The sequence below is a fragment of the Rhipicephalus microplus genome, chromosome 1, assembly GCF_043290135.1.
Source record: "Rhipicephalus microplus isolate Deutch F79 chromosome 1, USDA_Rmic, whole genome shotgun sequence".
Taxonomy (NCBI): Eukaryota; Metazoa; Arthropoda; class Arachnida; order Ixodida; family Ixodidae; genus Rhipicephalus; species Rhipicephalus microplus.
The window spans coordinates 208,490,928-208,513,285 of NC_134700.1; the positions used below are offsets into that span (position 1 = coordinate 208,490,928).

Consider the following 22,358-nt stretch of genomic DNA (forward strand, 5'->3'; position numbering starts at 1 on the left):
CTTCATTAGGCGACATTTGTGCTCACAGAGTGAGATGAGAGAGCTAACATTTTGTGAACTTGATACAGCCAACGACTACGTGCGATATTTCTTTCGTAAGCATTTTTTTTTACTTTTTTTTTCATTCATATGTTACTTTCTATGCAGAACAATAGACCCGCTACTTGAGTCTTATGACTGTCGTTTTCTGCGTCACGCACCTGCATGGCGAAAAGCCGAAACGTCACCATTGTCGGCATATTCGCGCGCTCTTACGTGCTCTGCTATTGTTCGGTTTCGTTTTCGCTTTCGTAGACAGGAAAATGAACCGAACGTTTCCGGCGATTGCAATGCACTATGGGAATGAAGATTGTTGAGAAAAGGAGAGAGCGTGAGGTGACGGTGGGGCGAGGAGGTGACGCGAGCGAGCGTCTGTCTGGCCGGGCTGCCGTTTTTTTCTTTTATGAGCTCGGATTCGGCGTTGCTGTACATTAAGATGACGACACTCAGCGTGGATCGATCCAATTGAACGCACAGCGTGGTTTCCCAACACGTGCTGTGCACCGCGCACGTGTTGTTTTGAAGTTCCGAGCCCCGTCTGGAGTTGGGGCGGGGGAGGCGCAATCATCAACCCCGTGTGTGACTCAGCCTCGGAGCAACGCCTTCCTTTGTGCCGCCCCAAGTATTTGCACTGAGCGGGTGCGCTGGCGAGATACCTCGCTGTTTATCCGTCACAATCTGTGCACCCAACTGAGGCCCTTCGGTGGACTCGCCCTCATCGTTCCGTCGTTACCGCAACGCTGTGTATCCGTGGGGACGGTGTTCTTCGTATATCGTGGGTTTTGTGCGTCTTTTTTGTCGTATTTCTTTCCGCTTAGGCGTCGGCGTGACGTCCCGCGATTTGCCGTTACTTGTTGTGCCGTTGTACACGTCCCCACTTAGAAACATATGTCGACTTCGTCCGCCCAACTGCGTTCGTGATCCGTGCCACATTCAGCGACAGGATCCAAGCCACGTCGAAGGAAGGTGCTGTCGCGCTCGTCCTCGGAATTGCACCCGCCCGCATTCGCGAATAGAATTCTCCGTAGCAGGCGGGGTGTGTGTGCGAAAGAAGACGGATAGTCGAAAAGAAGGATCGGGTGTGCGGGAAGGACTCTCTCGAGAGAAATCGAGCAAGACGTGAGTCTACTAGCCTCCGAGTTTTTTTCAAAAGCGCTGCGAAAGACGAAAAACGGCCAAAAGCGGCAGCTGCTGTGCATCTGCAATTGGCGCGAGCGAGCGCTGCAAAGAGGAAACCTGTATTGGCCAGCGCTCGGGCGGCGCTAATAGACATGGCCTTGAAGCCGCCGGCCTTCTGAGGAGAAGCGGAAACTGAGTTACCGGGCTAGTGAACGAATAATCGAAGCAAATAACGACTGCTTTCATGTCGCTCAACCGCTACGCGACAGGGCCCGATGGCGTGCGCCAGAAGCCTCGGCGAAACGAGATACCGTGGCAGATAGACGCCAGCCCGCTTTACATGAGGAGGCAGGACCACCTTAACGACCGCATGCGCGCCCTGTACGTGAGCGAACCACCACCACCGCCAGCCCCCGTGACGTTCACGAGCCCGACGACGCGCCAACAAGCGCCGCTGGCGAGTAGAAACCACCAGTATTACCACCCTCGTGGTTCGTCCGACTACGACAACACGCCGCCCGAACCACCCAAAAGAACGAGCTCTGCGTCCATGAGCACATCCTACGACTCTGCGTCCACCTCTTCGTCATCCCTGCAGTACAGGAACGGTGGAGGTGGCTTCGGTGCCGGCAGTTCTTCCAGATCCAATGAGGGCCTCTATGCATCGCCAGGGGCGCCGGCACTCGCACCCTTGGCTGTGGAGGAGTATGTTACCTTTCTCAATCGTCGGCATTGCTCTCAATGCAAGAAGCTACTGACTACTGAGGGTTTATTGACAAACAAGACATTTCTTGTTTTTTTTTTATGAACCTGCTCTTATCCTACAATTAAGAAGTAAACCTTGGCTAGCTTGGAACACAGTGCGGAAACAAATAAGGGCTGTGAAGTAACAGGCGGACACAGGGGCTACTGTTACTTCATATCTGTCTTCGTTCGTTTCCACACTATGCTACAAGCCAGTTTACGATGAACCTAGAAGCCCATATTGGTGCCCTTGTCAAACCTTGGCATTCATCCAGTCATGACTGCTGTGTTGCCATTAAACAGATTCTGTTTCCGCACCCTTTTGGGAGCATATGAGTAGGAGTCAAGTTACATCATCTTGTTGGGTATTGAAGCATCTCAATCTTGTTTCATAGAAAACTATGCAGTGGCTCAATGGCTTTGGTGATGCTTGTGATGCCACACATCACAGAATGTAGGCATTTGCATTGCAAGTGTACATTTTGTAAACACCTTATAACAACTTACCATGTCATAAAGGTCTCCATTAACTCTTGATAGCATCACTTAAAAGTAATGAAGATAAATTTTGAATTTTACATGATTATGCATTCAATTAAGACTGGGAATTAGGATATAATGTTTAAAGGAAGTACAATGCTACGATTTAAAAACTTGGTCCATGTCGGTTTATGCTTGGACTACAAGGTGGCTTTCTCTGGCTCTCTAGGTTACCTTGTGTAATTGTTCACTGGCATATTCTTACAGGGTCGGGCAATTTTTTTATTTTTCAAAAATGTCTTTGTAAGTTTATTGCTAAATCACATTACAGTTTATTTTGTTGCATGTAGCAATAGCTTGAGATGCCAGTGCAGGAAACACTGTAAAAATGAACCAGGTGCTCTAATAATTTCAGGCAGCACGTATAACTGCCGAGGGGTTACTGACCTCCCGTAGCATACGCCTTGGCAAAGAGTCAAATTCATAGATAAGAGCAGATAGCAGATGTGGGAGGAGTTGCCATTCGTGTTGCTGCCCATGCCTTCAATGTGTTGACTAATGTGTCGGTGTTGCAGTTTATTTAGACATTTTTTTTTTATTAGTGCATTTGCCCCTTGAAATTGCATAAGTGTTGTTTGTTTTTTTCTTCTTGTTTTCTTGTTTGTTTTTGTTTCTTTAGGTTCACTAGTATATCAGACAAATTTTGGTTTATCTTTATCATGTTTAGATTTTTGACCACGTAGAGAGAGATACGAGAGGGAAAGGCAGAAAGGTACTCGGGAATCGAAACAACTGGTTTCCCACCTGTAGTGGGGAAACAGAAGGTTAGGTGGGCAGATGAGATTAAGAAGTTTGCGGGTATAAATTGGCTGCAGCAAGCACAGGACCGGGTTAACTGGCGGAACATGGGAGAGGCCTTTGTCCTGCAGTGGACGTAGTCAGGCTGATGATGATGATGATGAATGGGGAAAGGGTAAGAGTAATGAATGATGGAAAGAGTGGTCACAAAAAGCAGGCATGTACACAAAAAGAACTGGAAGAAAAATAATGGGAGCATTATAGTCTGCCATTTATTAGGCCACTACTGTGTAAAAAAAAAGCTACTAAAGCCTTGACAGACTTCCAACGACAGTTTGTGTGCATTCTAAGACAGGAGCGTGTCAGCGAAGCAGGCCAGCGTGACTACAAGCGACAGCTTGTGTAAGCACAATGGCAAAGAACATGTTCGATACGTTCCTCGCTAGCAGAGTGATTATACTCGGCCATGTCACGCACGTTAAACATGCAAAATATGTAGTGAAGGGACTTTTATGAAGAAAAAGTGAGGTTGTTCTAGGAGTCCTGCTTTGATTTCGCTGGTTTCTCCACACTCTTCCTCAGGCTTTTACCCCTCTCCCTTTTTTTGGCATTGTTTGTATGACTCCTTTTGACATAGCATACTTTTTCAGGAAGTAGTCAACGGGCCTCTTTTTCTGTGACAGTTAACAACTGTCTTATATCGTCATTTCTCGTACTTACAGCATTGTTGCTATAATAACTAGTATTTGCAGACTTTACTATTTCAATATCAAGAAATTTTGCATTTGTGGTTCCTCCCCAGAGCACGCAAGAGAACTCCTTCATGAAAACTTCTCCACGCATAGATTCTAACGTGTGTTTGATGGACATAATTTTTACAACAACCAATCCAATTTTTGCTTACCTGTGACTTTGCAGCTGCTTTTTCTATTACTACAGCCTTTTTTTTTATGTAAGCACTTCTGTCTGGAAAGAAGAGTATTTCCTCCACCACACAAGACGCTCACAAGACTACAGGCGATGACCCTTAAGATGCTTAGGATGCTGTAAATTAATTATCATTCCAATCTTGCTTTCATGCACTGTCTATTCCCAAGTGACTTCAGCTCGCGGTGTCTTCGGTGCGAGAAAACGTGCGATTTATATCGCATGCTTCGGCGGTGCCCCTTGTTGCATGCGGATAGGACCTCACAGAGCAGAAATGTAGCTAGGCCCTCAAGAGCTCGGAACATCATCTTCAACTTAAGGCTGTCCAGAGGGCCTCTGATGTGGTTAGATTAGGTTTAATGGTCCCTATGTAGGAGCAGCCCGCACTTCCGCCTTAAGGGGTGGCACTCTTTATCTATATTTAAATAAAGTTCTTTGTACCGTATGTGTGTGTGAGAATGTGCTTGAAGCTTTTCACTTACTGGAAGCATTTTTCGCCAAAGGCTCCAGATGAGTAGTAGTCATAACCTCTGTGATGTCACTATATGCATCATGTGTCATAAGTACCATTCGGCAATCGTAGTAGGATTGTAGCACGCATCTACATGTCCTGAGCGCTAAAACATAGTTGAAACAATTTATAAATAATTTATCGTAGTGGAAATATAACATCACCTTACCAGTTTTGTTGTTGTGGCAAGACTTCTTATTCAGATTTATGATGCCATTATGAGCATGCGAGATCTGTGTTATTCTGTAATTTTCCTTTGTCTCTCTCAATGTGTTTTGTCTTTTTCTTTTGTTTTTCTACTGCAGGGACTGTGAGGCAAACTTCCTGATGTCACTCGAAAATTTGGCATGTACCCGATGTGGGGACGGTTTTGAGCCTCATGAGAAGATTGTGAACTCCCATGGCGAAGTCTGGCACCAGGCTTGCTTCGTGTAAGGCTCACATATTACTATTTGCTTGCTATTGTGGTGCAGTACATTTGCTCAGAAGTTGCTGGGGTTCCTTGTGCTAATCTGCATCTGTGCACTTGTTTGCGCCATGCATTCAATGTAAATGTTCATGTGTTCCCAATCGTTCCCAATCGCTCAGAGCAATGAAAAACCATGCGCATTTAATGACAAAGAATGAACTGAGTCACAGTATGCTTCAGTAGTGCCTGTGCCTGACACGTTCAGTACTAACCGAAAGAACCTTATGCGATTGCTCTAGTCACTCATATCAGTGCTACGCCCTTGAAAGGCAACTACATTATGCTTTGCCTATGGGCTATGCTTTAGAACATTGCAGGACTTGCATTGTAGTCAGCAAGCTCTATTGTTGCATATTTTCTTCACCCACTCTATGCTATGGGGCAACACTGAGTGATCACTATTACATCTATTAGAAATGGTGACCAATTTGGGTCTAATTCGATTTTCTACTTTTTCTATTTGTTAGATATGTAAAAAATATAGCTGTTTTGTCATCAAGCTGACAATACTGCATTTCACGTTCAACGGAATTGCTGTAAAAACGGAAAACTTTTTTTGCTAGAAATAGTTCTGTTCCAGGATCTATTTTCACTGTGCCACCACCTTAATAAGTAACAAATAAAAACTGCCCTGTCAAATTTAAATTCGTGTTGAGAAGTAAACTAGGTAACATGGTATTCTTTTTCAAATCTTTTCTTAGCTGTTGCCAGTGCTTCCGGCCATTTCCTGAAGGCATCTTCTATGAGGTCAGTAAAATATCTCCCTCTTTTAATTATTTTTCATTTCTTTTTGCGTTTTTTAGTGGCATGTTTGAAATTTGGGTTTGTTATAGTATAAGTGATGCAATTTTCTCGTTATTGGGTCGTTTTGTTGTTCATAAAGCACATTAAAACATCACCTGAAGGAACTCGTGGAGTGCTCGAACTAGGCTAGGATTGAGGCTTGGGCTAGTTATAAGCTCGAAGTATGTTTCAGTTGAGTGAAACAAAAAAGTGTGCACACAAAAGCTTCCTGTAGCCAAGGACAGCACAATAGGACTAAAATTTCTGAAGTAATCACCGGACGAACATTTAACAGTGCTCTTGTTCTCTGTGCTTTTCTGTTAGTTTTTTAGCCCTATTTTTTTCAATAGTTGTTCATAACCCTGATGCCTCTTATATAAACATACCTGTGTGAAGCAACCATCAGCCGCTCAAAATGGCCATTTTCACTCTGAGATTCAGAACGTGACAATTTGGGCTAGTTGAGGTGAGATTTATAGGATCAAGTGTTGAAACTTTGTTGATGAAAAGCTACACTGGCCAGAGGGACGCAGAACACAGCATGTTTGCTGTAAGTTCTGTATTGTTTTGATTGGTGTAGTTATTCATGGGCAATTATCTTATCTCCATCCTAAAAAATGTCACTCTAAGATCTTACGCACTACCTCAGATTTGAAAATTTTTGCATAGTTTGTACTCACAAGGTGTAAAGCTATGCAACGCTTAGTATGCTCACAAAATTTTTTAAATTTCAAGATCAGGCTGTGAAAACGTTCATGCGTTTCTGAGGCCCTGTGGTCTATAAACTTCTGACACTGGCTTTATAGGGAAGGTATACATTATTGTACAGACAATTTAAAACTAGCAGTAGCTAGTTTATGAATGCTTATTCATCTGAATAATTAGTTTGGTGTTTTTCAGTAACTATCAGAAATTACTGTGTCTACTCATAGCAGTCAGGAATATTTTTTCAAGCTTTGCTGTCTGAGCATATGACAGTGTACATGTGACTTTGTGTTCTTGTTAGTACATTGTTGCATAGAAATAATTGCCTACTGAAAGCTGACTGTTTGTAGTCGTTGTTTACCATTGGCTTGCGACACTTCATTCGAATTCTTGTTTAGCTAAGACAGATCATTTTGTATGAGTAATGGTAGTGCATTGTTAATCATGTACACTTTGCAGTTTGACAAAAATGCAATGTTAAAGAACCCCAGGTGGTCTAAATTTCCGGAGCCCTCCACTACGGCGTCTCTCATAATCATATAGTGGTTTTGGGACGTTAAACCCCACATATCAATCAATCAAAAATGCAATGTTGTCACTTTGCATGTTTCTTCTTTTTTACTTCCTGCAGTTTGAGGGTCGCAAGTACTGCGAGCATGACTTCCACGTTCTCTTCGCACCATGCTGTGGCAAGTGTGGCGAATTCATTATTGGTCGCGTAATCAAGGCCATGAACAACAACTGGCACCCACAGTGTTTCCGTTGCGAGATCTGCACTATCCCGCTTGCAGACCAAGGCTTCATCAAAAATGCTGGGAGGTGGGTAGCACCAATGGTTTATGGAGTGTGTGCTTGCACGAAAATCTGCTTCGTGGTGTCTGCCGTGCAGTTTTTTTATAATGTTGTTCATTACTAGAGAATTCTAACTTGTGCACATATAAATGTGCACAATCCCTCACAGTTTAGTGCACTTCCAAAGATGCAAGTGGCAGCTTTGTTTCAGCTGTTTAGAATTACTCCTGTATTCCAGGGCATTCTCAGCAAAGGAAAAAAGAGACTGCTTGTTTACAGTTATATCACTGTTGGCATTTTGTACAAGCAGCTTGCTGGAATAGGGTTGGTCACTGTGATAACATCTTGCGACATCCGTAGTTATTCTATATGCCACGAGGAGGCCTTACTGAAACAGTAGTGTTTGTATACATTTTAGGTAGCCTGGTATTTGATTAAACGACTACTTTATACAAAGGCTCATTAAAACTCGTTATTATTCTAACAACTTTTAAAGTCGCCATTCTGTAATTATTGTTGCTTTGTTAACGCTCATATTTCCCAACAAGGATGTATTCCTCAGCTTGTGTCATTAGGTAACAGACTTCACATCGTCTATTGCTCGATTTTTTTCAACCTTTCAGCTACTGAGGCCAGTCCACTTACATGCCCAGTTCTTTGATGACGGCAAGGGGGGAAAAAGAAGTAGTTTTTCATTTTCTGGGTGAACCCGACAAATATATTCCAAGAATATTTATTGAACAGTGCTATCCAGAGTACATGATGCTGCCATTAAATTTGAGCGAACATGAAACAGAGCAGTAAGCAACAGAACCATTTTATGCAGTAGGGTGCCTATGCAATGTGCTTTTATTAAAAATAATTCATATTCTGAGCTATTCCTTGTGTTCTAGTTTCTTTGTGAGGGTTACGGCGTGCATTTTTCACAACAATATGACCTGCCAATCGAAACATAGGGAGGATTGCGAGCATTTCGTTCTTCAGCCATACGAGTGTGATTTCTGAATTGGAAATGTGGATCACTGAAATAATTCTTGTATTTATTCTATAGTTTGCTTCCTGTACAATTACTTCTTTATTTCCGACCTTGAGTTGTTGCACAAGATTTCATCTCGGAGACGACACCACTGATAAAAACAACTTTATTGATTTGTATGTCTTGCACCTTTTCTTCCTATTTGTGCAGGGCTCTGTGTCATGAGTGCAATGCAAAGGAAAAGGCCGCAGCCTGTGGCAAATACATCTGCTACAAGTGCCAGTAAGTGTGACCCATCTGGCATGATGATAGTGATGTGAGAGTACACTTGGAAATGATCTCCTGAGTCTAGATTTATAGTACACTGAAATGGCTGCTTTAAAGTTTTCTGAAATATACTAACGGCGCATTTCGTAAACGATTGTCAAAAGAAAACACTGCTGTCGTCTTTTGTGCGCATCGCTTGTGAAGCCCCAGATCAATGCCCTTGTATTTGTGGTAGTGCTCCTCAAAATATCCAGGCTCATCGAGCCAGCCTTACTTTTATAAAAAAGATTAACTTTTTGCTTTACTGCACACATACACACCGTGTAGGCTCATGCCCACATTTCTTTGTTAGCAAGTGACATAACCTCAGACATTACATCTATATAACAGTGTGACCTACAGTGATTTTTCGTTTTCGGGTCCTACTATCAAAATTATTCATCTTTGTTTTAATAGGGTCTTTGTGCTTTCATTTTTATTTAGTGTGCTTGTCCTTTCCTCTTGAGTCAGTTGCCAGCCTGGCCCTCTCATACTTTCTACTAGTGCGTAAATGTTTTAAAACTAAGTAATAATAACAATAATTTTAAGCACAGTGCTTGGACTTGTCCTGTGTCAAAAAGGTCCTGCATAGCTGTAGTCCAAATCGCTGCACTGCAGAAAGCACCATAGAAACCAATGAAGTGTACTATTAGATACTTGAAATTTGAAGAAATAGACTGGCTTATTGTGTAACCAGCATTTTGTTTCAACTGTCTCTCTTTCTTGAAACCTCTCTTGTTTTGAATGAACCTGTATTGCATCGAGAAGCCTCCTCACTGCATTGGAAAATTTGTTTAGCGATTGTTGAGATTCATATAATGGAGTATAGCCAGTTGCCTGCTTTTTACACTGTTGCCTGAATTCATTGTTCACCTGTGGTGTTGACAATGAAATATTCAGACACTTTGCTCGTGCTGTCCTTTGATAATTTTTTTAAATATTCTAACCTCTGCAGCAAATCGTACGGCTGTTCTTACTCACTTTTTTTGTTTTTCAGCGGCATCATTGATGACATGCCACTCAAGTTCCGCAGTGAGCCTTATCACCCGTACCATTTCAACTGCACTACTTGCGGGTGAGTACCCCTGTATGTCTGTTGTGTCACTTATTAGATTTTCTGGCCCACCTGGACATCATCATGCTGAATGCTCACAGCTTTTTTTTTCCAGAGGAGCTTTCAGCTCAATGTTGTGTGTGTCTTGTGCATTAAGAATCTAATTCAACTATTTCACTTTAATGTTTCACTTGAATGTTTCACTTAAATTTAATTGTTGATGATTCGATATTTGTTGCATGGAGTGAATTTTGGATGCATTCAGAAACATTTTTCTAGTAAAAGCTGATTAACATGTTATGTAGGCATAACCTAAATTCATATGCTTACTGTTCACTACCTGCATCGTTTCTTTCTTAAAATTGAAGAGTTCTATAGTCGGGGATTGTTTGAAAATTATATCTGGAATATACCAGGTGATGCTCCTGATACATCCGAATTTAATTGGTCAAGAGGGTTGTTGGGTGCGAGCACCCCCTGTAAGGCCGTTTTTTTTTTGCCTCATGGTGCACGGGCAGCCGACAGATTAGTCTTAGCTAATGTTGCCGCCGAGCGAAAGGTAAGGCAGTGGTCGCTAAGTGGCACTAGTTGCACTGCTTGGCAAGGAACGAGGTCATCCAGGCATTGGCATAGAGCTCATTATGTTTGGGTGGGGACAAGGGATTATTGGTGATGGTTGACTGCTGCAGTTCATTTCCCCTCAGGCCCTCGTGGTGAGTCGAATATCAGCAGCGCCGCATTCACAGTACATTTTGTGTGTTATGTCGTCTATGTGTTTAATTGGCATTATATTGGGTTATTTGTCTTGTTACTAGTTAAATATTAGATTTGGCAGGCCGAGCTCGCAATTGTGAAGGGAGTAATTAAATGCCATGTGTTCGTCTTTTTGTACAATAATGTGACTGTGTGTCCGAGTGGCACTTTCTTTTATATCCCACAGTGTTAATACTTGCACGCAAATAAGATTACAGAAACGGACTTCATTTTGTTTACAATGTTTAGTTAATGTTGAAAAATTCACTTTTTGGACTTGTTCTCTTCTTTAGCTGGTGCAGGGATACTGGTAAGGATTTTTGTTGCATGTTGTGAATTTATGTTGTTGCACCGCGAGAACATCTAGGGTTGCTATCAAATTGTTTTAGCAGCTGCTATAGCCGCATATGGCATAGAGGCCAGTTAAAGTAGTATACAGTCATTTCAATAGATGGATTTAGCTGTATGACCTTATTCGAAATTCATGGGGGTTAATTATGGGGTCTTTCATTTGTTAACTTTCTCAATGATGTATTCTGTAGTCCTCAGTTGAAACCGTGCCAGAATGGTACAGTGGCATTTCTTGCACACACCAAGGCAAAAGGCATACACATATATAAATGAAATTACAGAAGTGAGAAACAAGTGAGAAATAGTGGGAGGAAACAAATTACGCTAGTTCTCCTATATGGCACATAATTCTTAAAGATTTTATCTATGTGGAATATTCATTTGGTGCAGTCTAAATGATTGTTTGCATAGGAGTATAGAAATTATTGCCTGCTTTTTCCTGTATCTGCATAGGATTATGTCATTTTGCTTGGCAGAGTCTAATTTATCGAGACATCAAAAAGCCTCTATAAATAAGGCTACATTGGCTTGATGTAATAGAATAGGTTGTGCATAAAAGAAACTTGATAAGACGGAAACTCTAATCATCACTACATTAGCAGCGTGGACGTTGAAGTTTGTGGGCCCAAATCTTGTTCAGAGTGCATAAATGAAGTGTTACTCACACCGTGCAAGTTGTGCTTCAAGCGTTGCTGTCTCTGCACTGCCGTTTGCATGCAGTGTGGAACTTACTGCTGAGGCACGCGAGGTCAAAGGGGACCTATATTGCCTCCGCTGCCACGACAAGATGGGCATCCCTATTTGTGGTGCTTGCCGACGGCCGATCGAGGAACGAGTGGTCACTGCTCTTGGCAAGAACTGGCATGTCGAGGTAGGCTAAGTGTACTAAGCCACTTTTGTTAGCATGTTTAATTTGGATGTGGTGGGTTACTATTACTGTTGCTTATTGTGATATGACTTTTGTGACATAACTGATAAAATAGAGGGAACTTAGTAAGCTTGTTGAACTGATCAATGGAAAAAAAACTTGTAATCAAATGCTATTTGATTAGATACCCTAATCAGTTGTTTTGAAACTGATTAGGGTATCTGATCAGTTCGACAGCATCCTGTGTGTTAGGGCCAAGCACATTAAGGGGAGATGCTACTCGAAAAAGGTTTTTTTTTATTTCATAACCCAGCTCCTTGAAATTTTAGGTGTTAGTAAAGCTTGCAGTTCTGATTTCATAACTGCAATTATTTGTTTGATAGCTATAGTAGTTCCGGAGTTACTACAACTTTGATATCAAAATATAGTGTTTTTTGTGCACATAATAAAGCTTACTAAAAATTTTCACACAGAATTGCAAAATGGCTCATTCTGCTGCACTTGAGCAGTACAATACAGAAAAGTACCTCAAACAGAAAATTTATTTGCTACATTAAAAAAAAAAATTAAAAGTACTAAATGCATATTTTACATCTCTCTATCAGTGTATCAAGTTGTGTAACAAAAAATCTGTGATGTATAATGCAACCTAAAGTAGATACTTGTATTCTAGAGTGGCTGATTAAGCTCTGTGCAAAATTTCATCAAGATAGGACTATTTTATGCCTAAAAAAGATTGTGCACAAGATGAGAGAATTACCTCAAAATGGAAATCGAGAAAAATGCATTTGAAAGTTGTAAATATGTTTACTCATGATTACACAGTGCGATTTGCACAAAACTTGGTGATATCATAGAAGGGACACAGCTAGAGCACCTAAAATTGTCCTGCTCCATATGTGGATCCTTCTCGCCGCTTGAGAAGGGAGTCATCAAGGCGCGCTTTCTTTGCCACGTTCCGCCGATGGGCCCTTGCCTCGGCTGTTTCACACGCAGACATTCTTTCGATTCTCCTCTGGTCGCGGGATTGGCCCAGGGTGATCAGTTGATCTGGTGGGACTACACCAAGCTCCTCTAGCACGTGTTCAAAGCTTGAATGTCCTTTATTGAACCACAACACGGCCATAGCAGCTGCAGTTTCCACTGTTGTCCGGGAGGCAAACTTAGTCTTCGGACACAACAACCAGATTTTGCTGTTCAAAGATTCTGCAGCGTTTTGGGTCTTCCCTTGGATACAACGCACCAGCAACTTTTCATCTGTGAGCCGCTTGTAAATGGGAAGCACAGCCAATCCTTGAGCCTTGGTCAAGATTGGTGTGTGGTCGGGTGGGGCCTCCCCAAGCGCTTCAGCTCGCCTATGCTTGCACCAGGAAGTCGCCCCTTCTGGACAGTATCGGTGGCTGCCTGCTGTGTTGCTCGATGATGAATGGAAATATGAGGCCCAGATGGCACGATGCATTTTCAGAATATCACCTCTGTTGTTTGTGATTGCAATACGGTAATAGTTCTGCAGCTTCTGAATTGTGCCATCTGTCAGCTTTTCCCCTCGTGGAAGTCTTGTTGGCAGTTTCCGAAGTGCAGTGCCTAGACGCTTGGCCACATGGTTTGTGCACTCCTCCTTGTCCACAACAGCTTCACCATATACCTTGGCCTCAGCGACAGCGGTATAAGCTTTGCTGTCCCCATCACTGAGGAACTTGGTGAAGCGCAATGGTGTTGTGTATGAGGATGTCCTGCCCCATATGCGCAAAGCTGCCTCAGTCTCCATGGCATGAGAGGAGCACTCTGTATTTTTTTCGCAGACAGGTGTGTGGAATGCTTGCCATATTTCTTCCTCATCACCCAAGTCCTGGTGCCGGCTACAGGCAAGGCAGTAATTCGATAGCACTTCAAAATCTAGGCACAAACCAGTGTCCACAGACACAGCAGTGCCGATGCCATTGTGGCTCTTGTGCCCTCTTTTTTGCCATGTGCCATCATACATGACAGCAACATCAGCCCCATCCACTTTCTCTTTAGTTATCATCCGCGCTTTCGCCAGGTTTTCTTGCACAGCTTTGGTAGCTGCAGCATGAACTTTTTTGCCAATTGCAATAAAAGTCTTATGATGCATAGGTATTGGCAGTCCAAGAATAGCGCAAAAACGCGACAGCTGTTCATGCCCAATGCCTATTGCACGCGCAGCCACAACTACCTTCACATTGACAGCGAAGCTGTCACGCGAGCTGCCGCTTCGGTAGCTCCAGTCATCACCGGCATCGGTGGGCTGTCTTTCCGGCAGAACACGCCGCGAACTATGCGCGGCAGAAACCACTGACTCAGGACACTCACTGTTATCACAGTGCAGCTCGAGGAACGAAGAGAGGCCCTTACGTTTACTTGCGGTGTCGCGAACGACGAGTCCAGCGGTGTGGCATGTTGGACAAACAGCACGGCTTACCATCGATGTCAGTGCGCCGATGTCACAAAATACTCCGCTCACAGAGCCACAAACACTCTTCGTTCTTTCGCTTTCGAACTGTTCAATCTTTTTTTCTGATGCGCTGATGAACTTGATCGCGGCGTCGATTTCGTCAAAGTTCCCGCAAGCCGCCGTATCTCCGCTGCCTTGATTAGGCCTAGTGGCCCGCGGCTCGCATTCTTCTACCGCTGCTTTGCGCTTCGGTTTACGTCGACGCCCTTGGTACTTGTTCTTGCTTGCAAACTTTCGTGCTCGGAAGTCTCGCTTCTTCGAGTTATCCATGGTGAACTCGGAAAAACGTAGAAACGCACGGCAAGTGCCGATCGTCGCAAGCGCTCAGCGAGCGAGGCCGATCAGATGTAGCCAATGGCGGCCTCGGTAGCGTACCATGTGACCGGTAGAGATGCGCGAAGCGGCTGCAGCTTGGCTGCAAACCGACTTGGAAACGACTGTTTTGTGAAATTCCTCACTAAAATACGAAACTAGGGGGACGCCTGTACACTAGAAGGAGCCTTGATCTACACCACCGAACAAACCCCGATGGCGGACGTCATCGTGTTGCCGAGTGGCGGATTTTCAAAAATAGCCGTCGGATGCGTGAATTCGCGACTTCGGCAGCTACCTTCACTAGCGCAGATCGACTTTTTACCACTTTCTCGTTTGAATTCAGCTATGACCTTTGGGGAAATGATAGTTGAATGATCAAAAGTGATTTTAGAAGCAATATCTCAAAAGTGGAAATTTTCGCAAAAAACGCGATTTTTCGACCCGCATCTCCCCTTAAGCGAGCTCACAGAACAGAGTGCTTACACACATCAAAATTTTAATGCAATAGCGTCAAAGAGCTCGATTTGCAGATTCTAATGTTGGTGTCGAAGTCAGCGTCGCGCATTGTGAGCAAAAAATCGGCCTCTTGTCTGTGACTGAAAAATTGAGAAAGATGGAAATAAAGTAAGTCGTAAAAATTTTCGGTTTGACATGATAATTGAACCCAGGTCATCGGCGTCGCAAGAAGGTGTTCCTACCACAGAGCCATGTCCTTGCTTGAAAGTGCTTTTAAATAAAAACCCTAAATGAATGTCGTGTCATGGAAGGAGTTTCCTCAGCACATCTAATATTGAGTGTAATTATTCTAGAATCGAACCAGGCGTCAAAACATGTGAATTGTACAACGACTGGGTGGTTTAAAGCTGCATTACGAAGTATGCAGCTACGCAAGTGCACATGACACCTTATAGACCAGTAGTGGGTGCTTTGCCAATTAGTAAACTGAAGAATTATGATGTAGTGAGCAAGGGCCAATGTTATGCGCACAAACGTTCCTCTCCTTGCGGCATGTTTGGGGGCAATTTTCATGGGGCCCAATTACACTGTCACATTCTACTCTTGAAGGCAATGCTCAAGCATCCTCGAACTTTTTTCCGCTGACATGTCCAAGTTGTATAGATAGACAGCTCATTGTCTCAGTGCCCCTTTTTATTATTCTCTGATTTCGCAGCAACATTTTTATTTTTTTTTCAAGTGAGTTGTATATTTGATGGGTGATGGCATAAAAATAAAAACGATTAAAAAAGTTACACTGGTGGCTTACTCAGGCAGTTGTTCGCAGCTCAAAACACTTCATTATTTGATTTTTTTCACAATGACATATGTTTCTTTGTTACAGCAAGAGTTAAAGAAACTAGATCTATTTCTCGTTAGCCTTGCATTGACAAGGTGGATTATGAAAAGCTCTTCCTTCACTAAAGGGTCAACTTTTTCAGTAAAAACTGGAAGTCGTATGTTTGTTTGGCTGACTCTTTTAACTTATTCTGTCAAGTATGCACGTAGGAGGAACAAGTTATAAGTTGGATCAGGGTATCAGCTTTTTGCAGGTTCAATTTCCAGTGTTTGTTTGAATTGGCAGTCAACAGCAGGGATAAACGGAGATAATAATGATGCCAAACAGGAAATAACACTGAAAGTAAGCACAACGCAGTGACGATTTCACTTTTAAAAATTTATGTGCGTGCAGAAAACGGATTACGTTAATTTACTTCCTTTGAGAACTTCAGCGTAAGTTCAAACATGGACAGTGTGTAAATACCAGCAGCATACTGTACAACTTCTTTCTCGGCTGAGAAATTGTCACCCGCATCTGAATATGCACTTTAGCGATAGTTACATATTACCTGTGGGAACATTTTGAGTAAAGCATTGCTCTTACTCTACGTATGTAACTGTGAAATTAATGAAGTACCTATGTGAGTAAGACAACCACATTAATGATGCTTAGTTGTGCAATATCTAACATGTGTGCTAATTCCAACATGTAGACACTGTGAAAGAGTTTGCTCCTCGTGAATCTCCATTATTCTCTCTTCCTTTATTTTTAAATTTTTTTATAATCTTTATTGTAGATTAATATAAGCTTTTCTTGTGGAATTGATCTTTTCACAATTTGAAAAAGTTTTGTGAGCATACGTGTAGGCGCTTCTAACCATAGATAATGTTGGCCTTTATAAAAGTCACCGAAATTTGGTTTTGAGGTTACCAAGAGCTTCTGCTTCTGATGATGCTCAAGGGACTGTTTCTCAAGATTGTATCCTTTTATTTTTGTAGCACTTCGTCTGTGCCAAGTGTGAGAAGCCATTCCTTGGCCACCGGCACTACGAGAAAAAGGGCTTAGCCTACTGCGAGACACACTACCACCAGCTGTTTGGCAACCTGTGCTACATCTGTAACAATGTCATTGGTGGGGATGGTACGTAAGAGTGTGTTTTTTGTTTTTATTATAGGTATCGTTTTAATTGCATCATAGGTCACAAGTTGCACTTTTCTACTTGCTCTGTCCTTTACTCTTGTCACCTTGCACAGTGGCCTTGAGTGAAACATTTAATCTAGTGGACCAAAATGTGTAGTGCCGTTCGTTAGTTTGGTGGAGGTAGGTATGGTACCATCCTTTAGTTGGTGGGGATAAGCACGGCCTACTTGCACTTTACACTACACTGCAGTGAATACAGGTGCGAACCTGGGCTTTCATATACCAGACTCATTTTTAGACACGACGATAAGCTAATGCGAGAGATTGTCCAGGCCTCTCTAATCAAAAAGAAAGGTGAGACGTGTGTGTCAGCCAACCTTCTGTCAATCTACTGACAGTGAATTCAATTTTTTGCAGAAACCTGGTATCATGCCAGAGTGACTTTGTTGTTGTTCTTGTGGCTTTTGTGAGCCCTCTGCGCAAGTGTGCGGTCATGTGCATTATGAAATGTAGTTTACCTCTTCCGCTTTCTTTTTGTAATGAATCCAGTTTCATGTGAAACAGCGCACGTAATGTCCACTCCTTTTCTGTCTGTCCCTCTTTTTGTTGCTGTGAATTTATTCCGTAATGCCATACAAACTTGCCCAAGCTTTCGTGCTCCTAGGGGTTTGCAAGACAAGTCTCATGTTGTCTTTTTTTTTTCTCACAGTGTTCACAGCACTGAACAAGGCCTGGTGTGTCCACCATTTTGCCTGCTCGGTGTGTGACCAGAAAATGAGCCAGAAGTGAGTCAGATATTACTTATGGTCATGTTACGCCTGATATTTGCAACTCTGCCATTCTTTTTAATGGCTTAGTCATAAATGCTGCACGAACAACAGTTATGGAAGTGCCTGTGTTAATACTAGATGACTTACAGTTTTGCTTTAACGAAAAGCAACAGACAAGAAAGCCAAGGAAAGTATAGAAGATGTTATTTGTAATAATTAATGGTATAAATCTGGAGAAAGTAAACGGGAAGTAAAGATAACTTGCCACCAGCAGGAACGCAACCTCCAAATTTCGTTCAGAACACCTCGGCCCACACAGAGCGCTCCATACTCTGCGCCAAGGCTGCTATTGGCGCAGACTAACACTCCCAGTTTTAAAGATACATAGATATACCCTATAAAGTAAAAGGGGGGATGACCACTGTTGTAGCTCGCATGCTAGAGCATGTGCACAATTTTAAGGTTGCTGGTTCAGTCCCTGCTAGCAAAAGCTATCTTTTTGTTTCCTGGACTTTCTTCATGTTTGTATCATAATTATTACAAGTAATATTCCCTATACCTTTCTTGGCATTCTTTTCTGTTAATTTTTATTGTGTATGACAAAAAAAAAATGAGCTTTTCTAATTCCCTAGTTTTGCTTTTTGCATGACATGTACCATGATCCTCAAAGAACAGAGCTATGTTACACAATAGAGGCTATCTTATTTTTTTGTCATGACATAATATTCTAAAGTTCTCTGTTCACTGCATGGGAACAGGTACTGAATCTGCGTGGCTTTGAAGTACTGTGGTACCATCTTTGCCTGAATGTGAAGAGGACTGAATAAGTCCGATTCTGCATACAGTGCTGTGTTTCAGCTTATTTCACTGTTTTAAATTAAGGTGCATATAAACGTTTCCCTGTTGCCTAGGTTGAGCTTGTTTTCTACTGCTGACCTGAAGGTTGCGGGCTCGAATACCGGCATTCTGTGGCCGCATTTCGATGAAGGCGAGATGCTAGAGGTACACATTAAAAAGTCAAAGTGGTCAAAATTTCCTGTGCCCTCCACTACAACTGTTGAGGAAAAGACGAGGCGCCGTGCCCGTGGCGAAGCCCACCCGATCAACCTCTTCTTTATTCTCAATGCTGGTCTAATTTCCTAATGATGATAGCGACTATCTTCGTCGGTCACACAATATTTAACATCCTCCGCGCCCCCACAATTGTTGATGAAGAACACTAACACGCCAAGTAAGAAGCACACGCTATTCAAGAGTACTTGTCAGTCCAGGTCAGTCCATGTGGGAAAATCCGTGATATCCAACCGCGTCTGCTTTTCCAGCGGTGCTTTCGGCGCTAGTTCCACACTCTTGCTTCTGAACGCATTGACCTTGATGAACCTGCACTGTTACTGAGCAAGCTTCCTTGGCATGAAAATTCGCAGATAAGACTCTTCCAGGAAGATCTCTTGTGGCTATACTTCATGAGACTTTTCCTTTGCTTTCTGTTAGTTGCTACATTTACCTTATATCCCTTGTACTTCCGACTTCGTCTGGTCTCTCTCCTTCACTGGTGTTACGCTGTGTCGGCATTTACTAACCTTACGGAAATAAGATGTGAAATGCACACCCTCTTCAATATTGACTTCTGTAGCCTTCTCGAAGAACCTAAGCTTTCAGCAGCGCAAGGGGCTGGCCCTTGTGTCGTCGTGGCCTTTTGTCTCTTTTTTATGTTTCTTGTCACTTCGAGAATTGACCTTGGTTTTCCTCTATCGGGCATTTGTACGCAGGGCGATGAGGACTTTACAACATCTAAATCTGCTAGCCTTGGCTTGGACGTATCCTCAACATCTAGTGGGTGGCCCTTTAGGTCTACAATGTCTTCCCCCTTTTCAATCATGGGACTGCCTTCCACCTCGAACACCGAAGTTGTTGTAGATGTCTTGACAACAGGTTCATGGGTATGGCACGCTGACGACAGCTCTGCAGGCATGGGCCAGGTCCTTGTGAATAGCGGTTGTTCTGCGCAGGCTCCTTCAATGGTCGTTACTTCAGAAGGTCTTGATCGATTGGCTTCCACCACACTCAAGAACATGTCCCGAGGCTGACTCGACTGCCATCTGTGCTACAAGATTGCTGCCTGATGGGTCTTGGCTGGTTGGTGGTGACGCAGACGCAAAGAGTGCCTTTCTTTCTGTTTCTATTTTATTCTCTAGTCTTGTTCCCAAGCGAGCCTGCCATACCTTTAATGCGTCAGCGATTTTATATTCAGTTCTGACTTTCGCTAGAATGATCTGACGCTCATAAACTTCTGCCTCCTTCATCTCGGCTTCCAAATCTCGGCTTCATCTCGGCTTCAACTGCATCTTTTATTTCCTGGTCGATTCTTCTGAGTTCCTCATATTGCACAATCGAAACTCGGTGAATACGTCGCAACTCACAGATTGGTGAACAATCCAATTGCCGAAGACATTCGGCGTCTGTGATGACCTGCGTGACGGCCTTGCGTGTTTGACTCCGCCTTTCGTAGAGGGCCTCCATGATCCGGTTCAGTGTCGGAAACGTGAAAAGTCACAGGCCAACCGTGTCAAAAGGCGAAGTCGGAGTCATCACGGCATCCATCACAGAAGGTTCACACAACGAATATCTGTCACTTGTCGGGCTGTCATTCTTCGTGATCTTGTGCATATCGGGCCATCGTCGTGAAGGGCGAGTCAGTACCGAGCAGGAGAAGACGTGAGAGCTCCCGTCTCGCGAGCCCCCAGACAATGCCTGCACTCACGGGGCTGCACTGCCAAGATGTACTTCGTTGACATCATGGACTGCCTTGCCTTGTGAATATTGGGCCGTCGTCGTGATGGCGAGTCAGGACAGAGCCGAAGTAGACGTGAGGGCTCCAGTCTCGCGAACCTCCAGACAATGCCTGTACTCACGTCAGTCCATTGGTGCTCCTAGTGGTCTCAGTTGCAACCGGAGTCGCGCTCCCAGGTCTCGGTGGTGGTTAGGCCTCGCACATCAGCTTTAGCCACGGCAGCTTCACAGAAGTCCTCGAGGCTACAACTGCAGTCGAAATTCGTGAAGTCGCTCCATCTCACCTCCGAAGGTCCTTCCTCCCGGGTTTCACAGCACCAAAATGTTGAGGAAAGGACGAGGCGCCGTGCCCATAGCGAAGCCCACCCGATCGACCTCTTCTTTATTCTTAATGCCGGCCTAATTCCCTAATGATGATAGCGGCTAACTTCGTCGGTCACACAATATTTAACAACAACATTGCTCGTAATCATATTGTGGCTTCGGATGTAATACCGCAACAGTTATTATGAGCTTGAAATATTTTGGATAAAAATGAGACTTACCTTAAGGAGAGCTCCTCTTGCTTGCGTGATATTCACAGCCCTTCCTTTTCCCTTTATTGCCTCCGAATGAGTGGCTTCATTGCGAGCACAACTTGCTCGCTGGCATATCTGGCATACCCTTGACCAGCCGTTGCTGTACTCACATCAATAGTAGATCCTTGGCCGATGCTTTAGGTTCCCGGTGACCCATATGCTCTTGTACAGAGATCCAAGGTTTCGTTGGTTCTGCCCTGGATTGAGATGACTGGATATGCATTGATTTCTACTGGCTCTTTATTGAGTTTCCTTGAGTACCACCTCCCTTCTGGCTTGCACAGTTCCTTTCTGCAACAGTTTATTGTTAAGCATTTTGTGCCTCGAAAACATTGTCTGCAATCACTATGATGTTCCAAACATGTAATGGGTGTTTGAATTGTGAAAAACTGGGCTGTGCTATATATATAGACCAAAACTGGTGTTCAGTTCATTGCAGAGGCCTTCTGTTTTTTCCTCGTAAAGACACCTTGCAATTTCTCTTTGCAGGACTAAGTTTTTTGAAGTGGACCTGAAGCCCGTCTGCAAGCGGTGCTTCGAAAAGTTTCCGAGTGATCTGAAGAAACGACTGAAGAAATCTTACGAGGTCAATTCAAAGAATAACACCTGGCAACCCTGTGCATAAGGAGAGCAAGGCAGCTTATCTTTGCTCTGTGCAACATTTTAATCAACTAGTGTGCCAAGCTTACAAGAGTAATATATTTACTATATTACGCACAGTTCTCTAGTTGTCACATAGCCAGGGTCTTAAATTGTGCATCGATTCTTATATACTTGTTGATGTTGTTTACATGTTAACAATGCTGCTGTTGCTGTTGATGTCAGTATATTTGAAATTGAACTTCGCAGGAGAGTGGCATTGCCAGTGGTGAATATTTTAGCTTTCAAAGCGGGCATTTTCAGTGCTGGTAAAAGAGCTAAGAGTTCAGTAATTATGAAAAGTCATTCATGCCTTCTTAAAGTTATGGCTTTCGCAATGAATACTTTTAAAAATGAATTGAGCAAATAATTTGCTTGTTAAAACTTCAGGCCTTCACCTCGTATACTTTTTAAATGCTTACTGGCGTCGGGATGTCTCATATTTAAAGCATCAATGTAATATGAGGCATCCATTGAACGCAAGGTCTGTTAAGAGATTTATACTATTTGAGGATTTTACTATGTGAGAAAAAATTCTGTATATTAGTGATGGCGCACAATCTTCTTAATTTCATACATAGTAGCAAGATTACATTGTTGTTCATGTGTTTCTTGAATGGGAGATATGAAGTGTATAAATTATCTGCTACAAAGAACATCACTGTTTTCATAAATCCAGTCAGATTCTGAGGTATATATTGT

At 43.1% G+C, this 22,358-nt stretch overlaps 1 protein-coding gene across 1 annotated transcript; it reads left to right on the top strand.

The window, feature by feature from the left end:
• Positions 1–996: 996 nt before the first annotated feature.
• On the top strand, positions 997–22,008 carry LOC142804718 (LIM and senescent cell antigen-like-containing domain protein 1). The gene is made up of 10 exons (XM_075891136.1): positions 997–1,863; positions 4,924–5,049; positions 5,789–5,834; positions 7,207–7,394; positions 8,554–8,625; positions 9,647–9,724; positions 11,528–11,678; positions 16,738–16,879; positions 17,589–17,664; positions 21,507–22,008. The coding sequence occupies exons 1-10, from the start codon at positions 1,403–1,405 to the stop codon at positions 21,640–21,642; spliced, it is 1,476 nt and encodes a 491-aa protein (XP_075747251.1). The 5' UTR covers positions 997–1,402; the 3' UTR covers positions 21,643–22,008.
• The last annotated feature ends 350 nt before the right edge of the window (positions 22,009–22,358 follow it).

Bases quoted from the DNA above. Each gene is read 5' to 3' on its own strand.
- LOC142804718 (XM_075891136.1), top strand. From the start codon at position 1,403: ATGTCGCTCAACCGCTACGCGACAGGGCCCGATGGCGTGCGCCAGAAG. The intron at 5,050-5,788 runs GTAAGGCTCACA...ATCTTTTCTTAG, and splicing joins TGGCACCAGGCTTGCTTCGT to CTGTTGCCAGTGCTTCCGGC. The intron at 11,679-16,737 runs GTAGGCTAAGTG...TTATTTTTGTAG, and splicing joins GCAAGAACTGGCATGTCGAG to CACTTCGTCTGTGCCAAGTG.